General features: G+C 56.4%; 1 protein-coding gene across 1 annotated transcript; it reads right to left on the reverse strand.

The window, feature by feature from the left end:
- Positions 1 to 504: 504 nt before the first annotated feature.
- PITPNA (phosphatidylinositol transfer protein alpha) lies at positions 505 to 16,308 on the reverse strand. Its single transcript, XM_088138649.1, is given in 13 exon segments — positions 505 to 2,679; positions 3,085 to 3,153; positions 3,272 to 3,394; positions 3,611 to 3,721; positions 4,026 to 4,103; positions 4,655 to 4,738; positions 5,192 to 5,266; positions 6,053 to 6,076; positions 6,078 to 6,097; positions 8,416 to 8,507; positions 9,746 to 9,891; positions 15,176 to 15,206; positions 16,070 to 16,308. Coding segments are annotated over 12 exon segments (852 nt in total). The 5' UTR covers positions 16,090 to 16,308; the 3' UTR covers positions 505 to 2,679; positions 3,085 to 3,105.
- Positions 16,309 to 17,333: the final 1,025 nt, after the last annotated feature.

Genomic DNA, 17,333 nt, shown 5'->3' on the forward strand with positions numbered 1-17,333 from the left:
TTGCAGAGCGGACAGATTGGAGAGGGAGGGATTTCAAGAGAGTAAGCTGTTTGCGCAGCGCACCCTTGGCTCCCAGCCTGTGAGGGAGAAGGAGATCACGGTGCTTCCCACGTGTACAAGGCGGTAGGTAAGCAGGCCCTTGCATTCCACAGGGCAGGGGAGCGGTTAGGAGACAGACAGAAGGTGTGAAACCGTCTCTTTCCAGCCACAGGCACAGTCATGGTCGTGTGACTTCCATACCAATTAAGGTCCGTTATGTGAGGACTACCTGTATGACAACTTCCCAGCTGCCACCATCACTGATTAATGGGAATTAATACAACCTAAGAGATGTGGGGAAGGGGGTAAGGAACACACTGAATTACTCCCATCATGCACTGAAGATGTTACCTAGCCGGGTAATGAAACGTTTGCAAGAAAAGAACCAAGCTCAGAGAACCCCGAGGACTCCACAGTTACTCCCATTTTCCAAGCATCGCTCAGAATAAAAGCTCAGTCAGGGTGCTCTGTCTATGATTTTATTAAGAGTTATTTCCAATAGGCCTGTATTGGAAGATTGGGAGACCGAAAAAGGCACAAACTCACAGTAAAGAAACAATGAGATCATCTAACCTATTCTACAGAGCATATGCCATAAAAACAAATAGCACGAGGAACCCAACTGAACTGGTCAGGAAGTCCTTGCAGGTTCGGCAAAAGAGAAACTAAGAAAAACAAGAGCATGCTAAAATGGGGAGGGCGTGTTTACCCACTGGAGCTTCGGACTTCACAACGCAAGCAAGTGGGACCCGCGGTTTGCATCTCAGCACTTCAGCTCACAGCCCCTCTCGGAAGCCCCCAGCGCTGGGGACTCTGGAGGAGGAAGCCAGACACAATGCACAGCGGCTCCTCTGCCTGCACCACCGCTCACTCTCATCAGCAGGAAACAAAGGGGCCAGTCATTACTGCAAACGGGGAAAAGGGGGCTCCGCAGAAGCCTCATCTGCAGCTGGGGGGGTACACTGGATCAACTCCAATGCACAAGTGTACAACAGGACACGCAGAGGGGAAGTTTTCTGCACTTGTCTTGCTCTTGCCGCTAAGCGGGAAAGCTGTGTTTTAATAAGAATCCTTGCCTTCTACCAGAGTCCTTTTAATTCTCTCCCCCATCCTCAAAATGTCACCATCTGTTCCCAGAGAGGCGCTGCCAGCCACCAGAAAGCCTCTCAGTTAAAGCGCAAATCTTTTAAGCAGGGGTGAGAACAGTAACACATTTGAGCATATCCTCTTATCCACACAATTCTCTGTACTGTACTGTAGTTCTCCCCGGTCTCTGCGTTTTGGAGGAGAGAGGGTCACTCAGCACCTGCGTGCCTCAGAGGGAAGGGAAGGGGAGAGGAGAGGAAGGACCAGTGGGACACAGCTGGATCCCAGAGGACGCCTTGCTGGCAGGGAGATTGTCCCAATTTCAATTCTGCCTCCTGTCCCCAGGAACACCCAACTGCCCGAAAAGCCCTCGAAGCCACCGGCCCTGCCAGAAGGAGCCCTTTTTCCACCACACGTTTGCTTATTGCACTGGCCTCCTTAAGGCAAGAAACAAATTGGCCGGTAGGGAACTGGGGGACAGCAGGACAGCCACCCATCCTTCCTAAAGCAAAGCTGCAAACCTCTGTCCTGCCCTAGCCTCCCCTTTTGCCACGGAAGCTGCCTATCATGTCAGCTTTGGAAAGGGAAGCGGGGAGCCCCACTGCGGTTGGCCCGCCTTTGCCCTTAACAGCAGCGGGGGTTCATTCCACCTTGCTCATGTGATTGTCTGAAGTGGAGACCAACCCCCGGGCTGGGCTCTGGGCTGTGGGATCTCCCTGATGGACGGGCATTCCTCCAGAAGCCCTGTGACAAAAGCCCCTTCGCAGCAGCATGAGCCCCGATTCAGGCAGTCCCTTGCACGATGGAAAAAAGGAGCTGACCACGGTTTGGGTGGCCAGGTGAGTGAGACCAGCCACTCTCAGAGCAGAGAGGGGGCTTCCACTGCTATGTTACAAAGCCCCTTGGTTCCTGGGCTCCAGGGCACACAGCCCCACAGCAGCAGCAGGCCAGGGAGCTCGGGGTCCCGGAAAGGTGTGGGGAATGGAGTAGGGACCACAGGATGATTTGGGGAACTGTGTGTTAGCAGCCGCTTCTGCTCCAAGGGGACCAGAGACGCACCCAAGACTAGATTCTTTACGGAGAAAACAGGCTATTCTGGAATCCAGATACCAGCATTTGTTGCACTCAGCACCGAACTCCTGTCTCCACAAAGGGATGGGAAAGCAACAAGGCAGCAGTCAGCCCGGGGTTAAGAGGAGGGAAAATAGAGACGTGTACTGAGGAATTCTAAATCACCACATCACAAGACTACTTCAACAAAGCCTACCACTTGGAAATCAAAGAGTCACATGAGAACTGGTGTGCACACTCCCAGGGGAAAGGGGGTGGTCACAGAAGCAGCTGTCCTGAAGGGCCGCCTCCTCCCCAAGCACCACGGTCCGAGGGCTCAGGACCAAAGACTGTGGATTTGCTCACTAGATTAAGGGCAACTAGAATTAGCAAGGGGGGTGGAAGTTGCCAGCTGACTGGAGAAAGGAGGGCTTGATCATCCAGAGATGGTCCGTTGGTCAAGAGGGTGGAGTTCCTGCGCCTTCCTGCAGACTCTCTCGCAAGCTGGAAGAAGAGAGAGATGAATGCCAATGACGTGGCAGGCCGAACCAGAGACCTGAAAGGCCAGCTGTGCGGCACCACAAAGCATTTCGGTTGGTTCGTCTTCAGACATCTCGAAACCTGCTTGAAGAAGGCTCTGCAGCGCCTGTGTTCTGACCCGAGGACAGCAGCCGCAAGCGCGGAGGCCCAGTGCAGCAGCGCCCTCAACCACTCAGTTCCACTCAGCCCTATGGCCCATCCCCCCAGCAGCAGGCCCTAGTCAGGAGTGACTGCAGCAGCATTTTTCATAATCTGATTCCATGGAGACAGGATGGGCCCACACCGACAGCACCTTTCTCCCCCCAGGTGCACCACCTCGCTCCTGGCATCAAAGGGAGTGCAAGCGCAGGGCACCGCTTGGTTACGTACTGGGCGTTCAAGGAATCCACGCTAGTCGTCTGCAGCCGACATGCCTTTCAAAGGGTCTCTTTCTCTCATCTGCAACAGAGGACAGGCCATTCATCTCTGGCCTTCTGAAAGGCGAGCAAGACAGAAAGGAAACCAGGCCCCCGGCAAGCCCACTTGCCCATCTCAGGCTGTCCCCGGAGGCGCTAACCTCGTCCAGCTGCCTCTTCGTCTCGTCTTCCATCCTGCGAATGTCCTCCATTGTCAGATCAACCCATCTATCAAGCCAGCAGAACAGCTGCCGGTGGAAATTTGTAAAAAGCCGCCTCTCTTGCTGCAAGAAAGGAAAAACGTTGCTCAGAAGTCTGGTTTGAAGGCCATCCATAACCACGCACAACAAGTAACGGAGCGCACACCGCTTGTCCCCAGAAATCGCTCGGTTCTCCTGAACGACCAGAAGCTGCTGCAGCTATTTCAAGAACTCTCCCAGACAACCGGGTACACAGGCCGCTGGGGAACGGTGATGGCTCCTGCCACGAACCCTGCTCACCTTCTGAATAAAGTTCTCGATTTTGTTCTGCAGACCCCACCACTTGAATTTGACCGTTACTAGCTTGTAAGCACACATGTACGGGCATTCGGACTGCTTGCCCAGCTCCTTCTGAAAACACAAGAGGCAATCCTTTCAAACACAGCCAGCAGTCCCAGGAGCACGGCCAGTGCCGCCCCTCCCTTCCCCCTCCCCATCCACCGATCCTGCCCACTGGTCCTGCTGCCCGGCCTGCCTTGGGTGAGCGGAAACCCAGCCAGTCTGATGGCAGTCTCAGTTCAATGGCAGATGCCAGGATACCCTCAGCAAATCTCTCCCTTGGCCTCCTCCCCTCCAGCTCTAGTTCTGTTCAGCTCCTGGCGCACTCCTGGAGATGCACCAAAGCCACACCAGGCAAGCAAGAAAAGGTCCCTACTTTCCAGTTGGGCCCCAGAGGGCCGCGGCCTGTCTTGACTGATTTAAATTTTGCTGGGTCTTCTTCTGGCTTGTAATCCTGCGTTGGACAAGAGGGGAATGGGGAGGTTACAGAAAGGGAAGCCACCCTCCATCTCACAGGAGCTCTTTTCTTCTTCCAGGCTCTGAGGAGTGGCAGCCCGAACATCTAAGGAGGATCACTCCACACCATCCCTCCCAGCACTTGCTACAGCCTGAGAGGGTTGAGCGCTCGCCTGGGTGGGCCTGCGAGCTTTCTCTTCCTTCCTCTGCTCCTTATCCATGGGTTCGTTGCCCTCCAGCCTAGGGGGGCTGTAGGTCCTGCCCCAAAGCTGTTCCATGCCATCAAAGCAACATGAATCGGTTACAGATGCCTTCCAGCTCCCCATATCCCCCAGAAGGCACCCTCCAGATTTTAAGCCAGCAACGATGCAATCCCCAACTCCAGTCTTGACGTCCCAGCAAAGCTCTGAGAAGCAGCTCAGGGGCATGTCCAGAGACTCCAGCCAGGCAGCTACCCAGTGGCCATGCCCAGTCCCCGGCTTTCTCCACACACCCCCGGCAAAGGGCCAGGGAGGCCCCGCTGTTCGGCCCGGCCCTCCAATGCCCTACCCTGGAAAGCACATGGCTCCGGTCTGCGATATCTATATAAACAGCCTCAACGTTCTTCCACTCCTCGGGATCCAGTTTATGGACCTGCAGGAACAAAGAGGGACAGATTTCAGTTTACATCCAGATGCTCTTTTAGGACATCCCTCAAAATGGATTTCTTTTGGGGGGGCTTGCAAAAGAATACTACAAGAAATGCTAAAAACGGGCAAGAACTGCTATTGAAACTGATGAAGTCAGCACACAGTTTAAAAAGAGGGAAGCTGGGGGTAGTCTGGCCTCTTCCCTTCCCCCAAGCCAAAGAAAGAGCAAGAGCAGGCCGGGGAGGGACTGGGCTGGACTTGACTAGATGGTACAGAAAGCCCAGCAGGCCAGTGGTCTGGGCATCCTCTTGAGAAACTGGGCAGTGGGGGGAATATGGCACCCTGAGCTGGCTGTGGACAGCCTGTCCCTCCACTCCACCTCCAGTTCCTGCCAGGAGGATCCCCAGTGCAGCAGCAATAAAAGACAGACCTCAGCGTCCCTGCCCAGTGCACTTACATTCTCCTGCATGCCCGCATCTGCTTTGTGCCAGGTTTCAATTTTGATCAAAAAGTCATCCTTCATGTACTCATTCTACCAAGAAGAGAAGATCTCTTAGCTGGGAAGTAGATACAAGGCCCGAAACTGCATAAGGGCTCCCAGTTGTCCTGGCCGCCCTGGGTCTGTCTCTGGCATGGACCATAAGCGCTTGAGGAGGGAGTAGCTCTCTGGCTTAAGCCACGGGGGGGCGGGGCCCCCCAAATCCCAGGCTGCAGAAGCCTCGCACCGACACCCCGCCCCCCAGGAGAGCTGGCTCAGGCTCCAGGGCGGGAGCAGGGCTGCCAGCCAGGCCACCCAAGGGGCCTCTTCCAGCCCTAAGAACGGACAAGCCCAGCCAGGGGATTCAGGGATGGGATGAAGCAGCTGGCAGAGGGCTGGCAGGGTCCAGGGAGCCCAAGAGCCTGGAAGAGAGCAAGGGATGGGGGCAGTCCAATAAAAAGTCATAATAAACAGGAAGCTGGCACGCATCACCCTCCTTCCCAAGAAGGCCAGGAGGCTCACAAGCCTCCTCAGGGAATCAAAACGGGAGTGTGCCCGTTGACCCACAATATGAACAAGGGAAACTGGGGGGACAAACTCAACCATTTGTCCTCAGGTAACCTTTTGGGGAATAAGCAAGCCTCCATGGCAGGCATTTAGTGAAAACTCTCCGAACCACAGGTCTGGGTCCTCCAGCCCCAAGGAGGGACCCCCTGTCTTACCCAGTTCACAAGGGCGGGAGCCCACAGAAATTGCCCAGCACCTTGGCAACGTGACCAAGGCCAGTATGTTCCTGGCAGTCCAGCCACTTACCCGACAGGGGCTGAAAGCTGTACTTACTGTTATAACTGCTCCAAAACCCGGGACATGGAAAGAAAAACAGAGCTTTAATCAGGGATGCAGTGCTGCTCCCCGCCTGCCCCCCAGCAACAGCTATCAGGGACTGATCCCAGGGCCTGGGGAGACACCTTCACCCAGAGCCTCTGCCTCATCCTCCTGCAGTCCCACTTACTCAGAGGGAGCTCTGCAGCTTCCCACTCAGCTTGAGCACCCAATGGGGGCTGCCAGGAGTGCCTTTTGCAAGGACGCCTGATTTTAAGGCTACCCTCAACTGGCCCAACACAGGGCAGGGACAATCGCGGTCCTGCCCACCCAGATGGCAGCGTGCTACCCAATGGCCCCCACTGGGGAGCACCTCCACCCTTCTGCCATTCTCTGGCCCTTGCTGACTTCTGCCTGGCTTCACATGCACAGCAGGCTACCCAGGAGCCGGGCCCCACGACCGCACGTTGGGTTAGCTTTCATCCCACCCCTGGGAAAATGGCAACACAAGTCAGCTAACAGAACTCTTCTCCCCAGCAAGTCAGCACCCCCCGCCAGGGAAAAAGACACTAGCCTGACCCTCCCGCTGCAGCCCTGTCTCTCCCTGGCTCCCACACACGTGTAACACAACCCAGGGCTGTGCTCTGCTGTAACTGGATGCTTGGGCAGCTGGGCTCAATGATTAATGAGGCGAGTTGTGGCGGATCCTGTAACCCTCCATCCCCCTTCTTGAAGAGGACCCTGGTAGCAACAGCAAGGCAGCCTGTCCAGTGATGGGTCGGTCGGACAGGGCTCTCCAGCCGCCTTTTGGAAGGAAGGGGCCCACCTCTGAGGAGGTGCGGGCGACCTGGACGTCTCAAGGGTGCCCCCCTGCCCAGGATACCCCACCCAGCTTAAAGCAGGGGAGAGAGGCCAGAAGCCCATTGAGCAGCAGGGCAGCAGTTTCCGTAGCAGAGCCACAGCCCACTCAGCCCTGGACAGAGTCACCCTCGATCCCATGCTGCAGCTCCGAATGGAACGTGGCCTGGATTTCGCTACCTAACCCAGTACAGAGCGATCCCAGACACACCAGCCCGCCCCAGACCTGGCTGGCCTGTGCTCCTTCCCAAAGGATCTGGCTCCCACCGCCCGGACTGCAGGGGACCAAGCCAAGGGCCCCGCACAGCCAAAGCAAACCGGCAGCGTGGAATCTGGAAGGAGAAAGGCCGGTGCCGCCTGCAGAGCTTAGCCACAGCTGTAGGTTAACTGCGCGGGGAGGAGGTGAGGCTGAGTTTCTCGGAAGGACCCGGGCCGTCAGGCCTGCAACCTCAGAAGGCCCAAGCTGGAGGGCTCCTGCAGCGAGCCAGGCACAGGCCCAGAGGGCGCTTCATGGCTGTACCCTCTGCCCAGCTGCCCAGGAAGACGTTCTTCCCAGAGGGGACAGGTGGCTGCCTGGCTTTCCGGAGACCCACACTCGGAGGGCGCTGCTCAACTACCTGCCAGGGTGGGAGGCAGTGGAAATGGCTAAGGTGTCCCAGAAGATTTTAAAGTGCAATGGAAATCAGAGACTTTTCTTTTGGGACTGATGGACAGGCAGCTAGAAAAAAGTCATGGAACGTTGTTCTTATATATGACAACTGCAGTGAGACTATTATATGCTCAAAAACGGAAAGGTTCGACATTACCCACAATGGAGGAGTAGTTGGTGAAGATGATGGAACTTGCAGAGATAGCTAAATTAACGCCTTTGATCAGAGAAAAAACAATATCTACATTTATGGATGACTGGAAACCCCTTATAGACTTTTTGCATGAAATGGAAAAAAATGCACTTATGACTTGATATTAGAAAAAAACCTGGATAATAGAAAAAAGTGAGCTTTTTTTGTAATCACAGAGCAAGGGATAATTTTGTAATCATACTTGTATTTGCTGCAAAGAAAATCGGAAGCATCTTCTATTTCTTTTTATTCTTTCTGTACTTTTGTTTTTTCCTTTTTCTTTCTCTCTTTCTTTGTTCTCTTTATTCTGTATTAGTTTGTCTTAGTTTTAAAACTTTTCAATATAGAGGATAGACAGACAGACAGACAGACAGACATGGGTAGACAGGAATGGCTAGGCTGTTCCCTGAAACAACGCCACCGTCCTTGAGCTTGGAGCTCCCTGTGGCCAAGGCTTTCCTCCCTCCCAAAATAGGGCTAAGAGCGGCTGACCCTGAGACTTGTAAACCTCATCTGGAGCAGCTCAGGAGCATCGGGCAGCTGCCGAGAGCAAACCTGCCTATGGCGCCTCCACACGGGAGGAAAGGTGTCCTGGAACCCCGTAGGAAAGCCCCCAAAGCCTGACAAGGGGAAGGTGGCGGCAGCCGCGGCAGCAGCCGCCACCACCTTGGCAGAACTCACCAGTCCGGCAGAAAGGGTACGCATTCCACGCTTTCTCGTGAATGTCCAGGGCTCCCTCAGGGGCCAGCATTCTTACGAAGGGAGGGACTTTGCTGCAGGACAAAGGATAGAAGAGGTCAGCCTTCCAGAGGCTCTCCCACGCAGAGGACGCAGACACATCCCAGCAGAACGCAGAGCTGACGGGTTCGGACTGCTGCTCTTTCTGCGGCCAGCAATTGTAGCTAAGGGTCTCATGGCGCAAGGCTAATCAAGGCCGTTTTGCATCAAGCTGTGGAGAAACAGAAGGGGGTTTCCTCCCAGGCCGGCCCAAAAGGCCAAGGCAGAATACATACAGGTGGGCCAAGTCAACACCAGCTCCTCCACGAGGACGACAAGCCCAGGGACGCCACCCTGCCTTCTCTCTGCCCGCCCCAACGTTCCAGTCATGGGGGTGAAAGGCTTTTGACGTTGGCAGGGCATGCCCGCCATCAAACCCCCAGCCCGGCTCATCCCCAATTGCAGACTGCTTGTGTAAACAGGCCAGGGTACCTGGGGGCAGCAGGAGGCCGCCACAGGGGCAGGGACCCAAACCAGTGGGTGGGAGCCACCAGCAGCAGTGGTGGGCAGGACTAGTGGTCACCATTTCAGGGGTCTGCTCACTGCAGAGGAGGGAAGGGGCAGGGGATCCCCTAGAACAAAGACCCCGTAGCTCAGGGCTGAACAGTGGAGTCCTGGGTGCCCTCTGAGCTTAGCGGTTTTCTTGCAGACATTTCATTAACCAGCTAGGTACCATCATCAGGGCAAGGGCGGGTGGGATTTGCTGCCTGTTTTGGTAGTGGCGGCGGTGGGTGGTTTCTTCCTTGGTGGTTCCTTGATTATTATTTTTTGCCTGATGGTTTCCCTGCTTATCTGAGTGCTGGCTGCTGGAGGGGATGTGTTCTAGTCGTTTTGGTTCCTTCCTGGGTTTCTTATTGTCTCTTTTGAATGATAGGTAAATGCGGTTTATCTCTATGTGATTACTGATGGCTGATCTGTCCAGGAATTCCCCAGCATTTCTGGATTTGGCCTGAGTGTCACCTTGCAGGACCCAGGATGCGTGCCTTCTCAGTGTTGGCTCCTGGCCTCCAGTACGACATCCCCCTGGAGTGCTCCCACTTTACTGATTTTACTCAAATTAATTGTAATCCACCGAGAGCTGCTGTGGAGTTGGGCAGCTTTGCAATTGAAAAATTAATTTGAATCCGATTAGGAACTAGCACGCGGCCACCGCCTGGCACTGTGGTGGCTTCCCCAGGCAATGCCTCCCTGCACCGCAGCAGACTCTTCCTCGGGGCCCTTCCGCAGCACCTACCTCTGCAAGTGGTATATCTTGTGAGTATACTGTCCCCGCTCTCCATCTCGCTCATACGGCTCGTTCACCAGCACTTCTACCCCTTCGCCCCCACCAGTTTCGTTCTTGCTGGCTTCAGCCACAGAGTACAGCTGCCCCACCTGGTACTGGAGGAGGGAAAATGCAACACTGTTACGTGTCTGCCGACAGGAAGGCTGGAAAACACAGAGCAAGCAAACGAGCAGGCTTTGGGGACCTGGAGCTCACCATCCAAGGAAGGCCCGGGTGTGCTTCCTGGATGCTCTGGAGCTCTAAGCACGTGTGGGGCAGGATACTGCAGTTCTGGACCAGAGAATGGCTGCCACGCTGCTGGAGGCACCGGGGAGCTCCGCCTGAGTTCAATTTAGGGCCCCGCTCTGCAGAGCCTGGGCATCCCCACTCCTCCAGTCCTGCCCGAGAACCCCAAGGCCAGCTGGAGGGCATCAGGGCAGAGATTCAGATGGGAACTTCCTGACTGCTGCCAGCAGATCTCCTCTACCCTCTCCCTCCACAAGTTACCGTTCAGGCCTGAAGAGGATCTGCTGATGGCCTGCCCTCAACACCTTTTAATCGCTCTTTTACTTCGACCCCACCAGAACAAGAAGGAGCCAAGATACCCTGCTGTAACGTTTGAGCAATCCCAGGGTGAGCCCCAGAGAAGGTGTCCCCGAGCACCATTTGCAGGAAGAGGAGGGCTCTCCGCTCTAAGAGACAGGGGGATCCTCAGGGCTGCCTCTGCTCTTCTAGCACACGACCCCAGCAGATCAGCTACCTGGCCCTGACCTTCCAGCACGGATGCACCAGAGGGAGAGACAAGCCCTTCTGGCAAAAGCCCCCTCCTCCCCCAGGATGCTCCATGCCACAGGAGGAAGTGGGGGAAGGAGTCCTGGCAGGAACACAAAGTGGGCACAAATGGCTGCCTGTTAGAAAAAGCAGCTGAGCAGACACCCACATATCCTGTGCCCAAATGCGGCCTAATTCCTCTTTCAATAATGAGCCCAACCCTCTTGCCTACAGCCCCAGTAGCCCCAGTGTGTCCTTCTCATGGCAAGCCCAAGAGTCACCTACAGGTGCTTGGCCACCAGGCAAGTATGTCTCCTCTCAGGAAGGCTAAAGGGGAAAGGCTCAAACAGGGAGGCCAGACTACGAGACCCCCTCCGCCTGCAAGGCATTTCAGCTTCCCAGCATATACAGTCAGGTCCAGAAATATTGGGACATCGACACAATTCTAACATCTTTGGCTCTATACACCACCACAATGGATTTGGAATGAAACAAACACAATGTGCTTTAACTGCAGACTGTCAGCTTTAATTTGAGGGTATGTACATCCAACTCAGGTGAACGGTGTAGGAATTACAACAGTTTGCATATGTGCCTCCCACTTGTTAAGGGACCAAAAGTAATGGGACAGAATAATAATCATACATCAAACTTTCCCTTTTTAATACTTGGTTGCAAATCCGTTGCAGTCAATCACAGCCTGAAGCCTGGAATGCATAGACATCACCAGATGCTGGGTTTCATCCCTGGTGATGCTCTGCCAGGCCTCTACTGCAACTGTCTTCAGTTCCTGCTTGTTCTTGGGGCATTTTCCCTTCAGTTTTGTCTTCAGCAAGTGAAATGCATGCTCAATGGGATTCAGGTCAGGTGATTGACTTGGCCATTGCATAACATTCCACTTCTGTCCCTTCAAACACTCTTTGGTTGCTTTTGCAGTATGCTTTGGGTCATTGTCCATCTGTACTGTGAAGCGCCGTCCAATGAGTTCTGCAGCATTTGGCTGAATGTGAGCAGATAATATTGCCCGAAACACTGCAGAAGTCATCCTGCTGTTTTTGCCAGCAGTCACATCATCAATAAATACAAGAGAACCAGTTCCATTGGCAGCCATACATGCCCACGCCATGACACTACCACCACCATGCTTCACTGATGAGGTGGTATGCTTAGGATCATGAGCAGTTCCTTTCCTTCTCCATAGTCTTCTCTTCCCATCACTCTGGTACAAGTTGATCTTGGTCTCATCTGTCCATAGGATGTTGTTCCAGAACTGTGAAGGCTTTTTTAGATGTCGTTTGGCAAACTCTAATCTGGCCTTCCTGTTTTTGAGGTTCACCAATGGTTTACATCTTGTGGTGAACCCTCTGTATTCACTCTGGTGAAGTCTTCTTTTGATTGTTGACTTTGACACACATACACCTACCTCCTGGAGAGTGTTCTTGATCTGGCCAACTGTTGTGAAGGGTGTTTTCTTCACCAGGGAAAGGATTCTTCGGTCATCCACCACAGTTGTTTTCCGTTGTCTCCCGGGTCTTTTGGTGTTGCTGAGCTCACCGGTGTGTTCCTTCTTTTTGAGAATGTTCCAAACAGTTGTTTTGGCCACGCCTAATGTTCTTGCTATCTCTCTGATGGGTTTGTTTTGTTTCTTCAGCCTAATGAGATGGCTTGCTTCACTGATAGTGACAGCTCTTTGGATCTCATCTTGAGAGTTGACAGCAACAGATTCCAAATGCAAATAGCACACTTGAAATGAACTCTGGGCCTTTTATCTGCACATTGTAATTGGGGTACTGAGGGAATATCACACACCTGGCCATGGAACAGCTGAGAAGCCAATTGTCCCATTACTTTTGGTCCCTTAACAAGTGGGAGGCACATATGCAAACTGTTGTACTTCTTACACCGTTCACCTGAGTTGGATGTACATACCCTCAAATTAAAGCTGACAGTCTGCAGTTAAGGCACATTGTGTTTGTTTCATTCCAAATCCATTGTGGTGGTGTATAGAGCCAAAGATGTCAGAATTGTGTCGATGTCCCAATATTTCTGGACCTGACTGTATGTAACTGAACTGTCCGCAAGTTTTCCCATGGTTTGGAAGCAGGCCAAGGTTAGCACCCGTGACCACCCCAAGGGCCATTCTGTGTCCCAGCTAGTCCCTTTGAGAAGCCGGGGAACCTTCTCCTTGAAGCAGTGCAGCTTCAGAAGTTGCTTCCGTGCCCAGGGTTCCTTCCTGGAACCGGCTGGCAAACCCGGCCCCGCCCATTCCTTCTCTGCAAGCCAGACTGGGACACGCAGGGTGGCTCCTTCTTGTTCCCTGCCCGGCAAGTCAAGACCCGAGAAGACTCCAGATCCCTTTGGGTCTGGAAGGCCAGAACGGGCATCAGCCTTCTCCTCCAAGGAGCCATCTGAATGAGGGCGAGCCCAATCCAATTAGCAGCCAAATGCTTTCAGCTGGCACGTAGCCCCTTTGCTCCTGCACGCAAGGCCTCGTGTGGTCCCTTGATTTTCTTAGCCCAGGCTCCACGTGGGGGAGCTGAGGCTGAACAAGTGTCAGCATCACAGACTGAGATCAATTTTACTAGCCAGGCCTTTAAAGCACAGTTGGGACTGTCTGCTTCGCCTGCATTATTGTTTAACTGGTTATACAACTGCTCTGTCACGAAGGATGCTACTTTCTCCTGACTGCCTTTAGCACTGCTGTTGGTGCACCGCCCATTTGTACACCGTGAAGTCATCTTTGAGATAACAATGGGCCGCTGCATTGTTGCAGGCCCAGCTCCTAAAAGAGCTGCGATCGCATCTGCCCTCCTCCCAACCTGCATGCCAAGAGAGCTCCACAACACCAAGCCGATGCTGACACTGGGTTTCACAAGGAGTCCCGAACACACCACGGCTCCAGATACGAATAAGCAACGGGAGGGGGCGACAGTGCATAGCCCAGGGCCTTCCAGAACTCCTGGACTTCCTCCAGTGCTAGCCAGCATGGTCAAGGGCTAGGGATTATGGACACTGTAGTCAACATGTGTGCAAGGCCCGTGGTTGCCTGAGAGCATTAGCACTTCAGGGCACAATCTGGAGGACCAGTAGACTGCCTATGCCAAAAACTAAATTACTTGCCACGTGTAACCCCATTCAAAACTGCCCTAACCCTAACTCTAACCCTGGCTGCTTTTCTTGCCCAGTGGTGAAAGATAGAGATATCTGTCTTTTTTTTCAAACGGAGGGAGAATACACAGAACAGAGAATGCCTGAGCACACGGATGGGCTAAGAAAGAAGTTGTATTTCAGAAAATGAGAGGGTTTCTGCAGCATTCTCCTTAGTCTTAGGAGAACACTGCAGGCACAGAGGAACGGCAAAGGACGGGCCAGACAAGAGGAGAAGCGTAACCCTGCTGGATCAGGCTGAGGCCTGCGATACTCCAGCGCTTGTTTCTCGCCTACACCGCTCGTGATGGTTCCCTTGGCACGTGGAGGCCCGCTGCTCCTACCCGCAGCACACAGTGAGATATCTGACAAAGACGTGGTGATGGCTGGGAGCGCAACGGCCAACCCAAGGGTTCCAGCACGGGGTTGTAGGAGAGGGGACTCGGGAGGTGCAGGTGGAAAGGCAGTCTGAGGGAGGCTCAAGGTCCAAGCCAGAGAATGCCTCCCCATCAGGAACAATTTCAGGGCCAGGGCAGGCTAGTATTGATGAGATACAGATTCTTTGCAGAAGTGAACCAGATTAAAAACCATTTCTTTATAAAGGTTAGTTTATCCCTCTGTTTCTGTGTTAACCATCTGTCCAAACCATGCGCTACCTAGTATCTTCCCCACGTTCCACCCAGCTTGGTTACCTTACAGACTTGAAGAACTTCTAAATCAGAAAAAGGGTTTTGGGAGGCAGAATAAAATAATAGTAAGAAAAAGACTTCCACAAGGAGGGTGTGTGACACCTGTCCTCCAGAAATTTTCTAAACCTTTTAAAAGCCATTCTAGTGAGTGGCTGTCCCCACATCTTGGGGTCAATTCCTCAAGTTAATTGGTCTTTGACAATTAGTAATGCTTTCAGGAAGCCAATGTTCATACAGTAGGTACATTTTACGCAAGCTTTCTTGCAAATTTGTTCCCAACTACTGAAACAAAGAGCTCAAGAGAGAGAACACTCAACCAACTCAAGAGTTTGTACAATTCTTGCAAACTGACAGTATCGTCCCCCCCCCCCCCAATTAAACTCAGGCAGACAGCTGTCACACAGGAAAGCTCATCACGCTTCTGCAAACTATGGAAAATGGAAGATGAGCCCAGCAAGGCTCACACAAATGGAGCTTGCCCTTTCTACAAGAGTACCGGAACTTCACCCAGAATTGCTAGGAATTGCTCGAAGAACCCATAACGACTTTTCCCCTCCGTTCCTAATAATTCCCCTACTACATCTACGGCAAAGCGTTCTTTACCTACAAAGGCACAACCTGCGATGGTTCAGTTAACCTGCAACCGGCCGCGGCAAGCTGATAAGTTTTGCCAGCTTTCTTGGGGTGGGGGAGGGAATATTAGCCTCCGTTTTTCCCGAGCTTTGGCACCAGCCACAAGTTCAACCGAGACGGGAAAGCAGAAGAGGCGGCGGCAGAGGGGTAACAGACTCACCTCCTCCACCGACACAGGCAGAACGACGCGGCTGCAAGAGAGCAAGAAGCGAAGAGCGGTGAGGCAGGGTCCTTTCAAGAGAGGCAGCTGAACACCGTCGAAGTCCAGAGCCCGCGCGGAGCCGTATCCTGCCAGCTTCCGGAGCGCCGCCGGCTCAAAGGACTCGCGCAAGGACGCAACAGCGCAGGCCCAGCCGGCCTTCAGGTCGGTCGAGGTTCCCCGGCCCAGCCCCGGGTGAGGACGCCGGCCCCGACCCCTCCTGCCCCGGCGAAGCCAGGCGCCAAGGGCGAGGAAGGCCGGGCGCTGCGGTGCCCCGGCGGCGGGGCTGCTCCGGAGCCGCTCGGTCCTTCGCCGACCCTCTCCGGGGGGGACCCGCTTCTGCGCTCCGGAAGCAGCGGCCCGGCCGGGCGTCAATGTCGCGCAGGACGCCCGCCCTCCCCGGCGCCCCGCAAGCCGCGGCGCCGTCCACCCCCCGCGAGGAGAAGCCGCGCTCGGGGCAGCTCCGGAAGCAGCGGCCGGGCCCTTCCGCCTCAGGGGCCCCCGGAGCACCCCCAGGGCCCCGGGCCCCTCCCCGAGACGGCCCCCGCCGCCGGTCCGCGGAGGTCGAGCGGGGGAGCCCGGGGGAGGCGGGCCGGGCCGCGCTCGGCGGGGAGGGGAGGGGCTGAGCGGGAAGCCTCCGCGCGGGCTTCGGAAGGGCGGGGGGGCGTCCGCAGCGCCTTTCCCCGCAGGGGCCGGCCGGCCGGCCGGCGGGACCTTCAGGGGCCCTTGGCGGGGGCGAGCGGCGCAGGGGCTCCGGCCTCGCGCTCGGGCAAGACGGCGGCCGGGCGCCCCCCCCCCGCCGTCGGGACGGGAGGCTGCCGCGGCGCCCGCGGAACTCCCCGCTCGCTCGCTCACTATTCTTTGACGAGCACCATGGCGGGCGCGCTGCTCCGGTCCAGTCCGGTCCGGTCCGCTCTCGCCGCCGGCCCCCGCCCGGCCGCCCCTCCGTCCCCGTCCGCCGCGCTCCGGGTTCCGGCGGGGGAAGGGGAGGCGGGAGCACCGGGCGGCGTTCCCCGGCAACAGCCCTGCGTCACCGCGCGGCGTCCGGCGCGCGACGTCACGCGCGGAGGGGGCGGTGCCGCCCTCGCGCTCCTCGGCCGGGCGCTCTTCCCGGTCGAGCGCCGCCCCCCGCCGCGGGGCCGGGGAGCGCGGGCTGCTGCGCCTGCGCCGCGGGGGGGGGCCGCTCGGAAGGGGACGCGGGGAGCGCCGGGCGGCAGCACCCGGGTCGGGAGCGGGGCCCTCCCCTGGCGCCCGGACGATGCCGACGGGATCCGAGCAGGCCTCCGGAGAGGCTGGTGGCGGAGTTCCGGGCGGGGGAGCAGCGCAGGGACCGGGCGCGCCTGCCGACCTGACCGCAGGCGAGCGCGAGCCAGCGCCGTCTTGGGCCGCGGTGCGGAGTAGTTCGAGGGGGCGGCGGCCTGCAGCGCCCCGGGACGAGAACGGCGCGGGAGGCGCGCTGAAGGATCCGGCTGCGTCCGCCGTCGGAAGAGGCAGCCGAGGGCACGCCGGCGCTGCTCGGGAGGGGACTGGCGCGGCGCTCGCTCGCTCGCTCGCTCGCTCGTTGCCTCCGAGGGCAGCGCCAGGCCGAGGGGTCCGGAAGCCCCTGGCCGCGCCGGGCCCGGCCGGCAGCCCGCGGGGCCCCTCGGCCTCCTTCAGGCAGAGGGCGAATGGCCCTCTGTCCGGGATGCGATGGGCCCCGCCCTGCCCTGCCCTGCCCTGCCCTGCCCCGGGCGGGGAAACTGCTCGGGTGGCCTCCGACCGCCCTTCCGCGGGCTTCGGCTCTGTCACGGCCTCTCCCTGCGGGCCGCCGGACGGCAGCTGGGACCGGTCCTCACCGTGGGCGCCAACGTCCCCAAGACAACAGGTGGAGGGGAGTAGTCCGGTGCACGCCGGAGAGCTCCGCAGGACAGTCGGGCAGAAGCTGGACAGTACCCCAATACTGCCTCAGCCACCCAGAGCAGTAGCAACCGGGCCAGCCGGCCACCCCAAGAAGAAACGCCCAGTCAGCGAGACAGACTCCCTCCAGACCGCCGTGTCAGCCTCACTCCCTCAGCACTGACCTGCTGCATCTCAGGGCCTGAGAGGCTGACCCCCTGCCCCCGGCCAAGCCTGCAGCACA

The sequence above is a fragment of the Python bivittatus genome, unplaced genomic scaffold (assembly GCF_059951505.1).
Source record: "Python bivittatus isolate LINGU-HERP-01145 unplaced genomic scaffold, Pbiv_v1 ctg000240_np1212, whole genome shotgun sequence".
NCBI lineage: Eukaryota > Metazoa > Chordata > Lepidosauria > Squamata > Pythonidae > Python > Python bivittatus.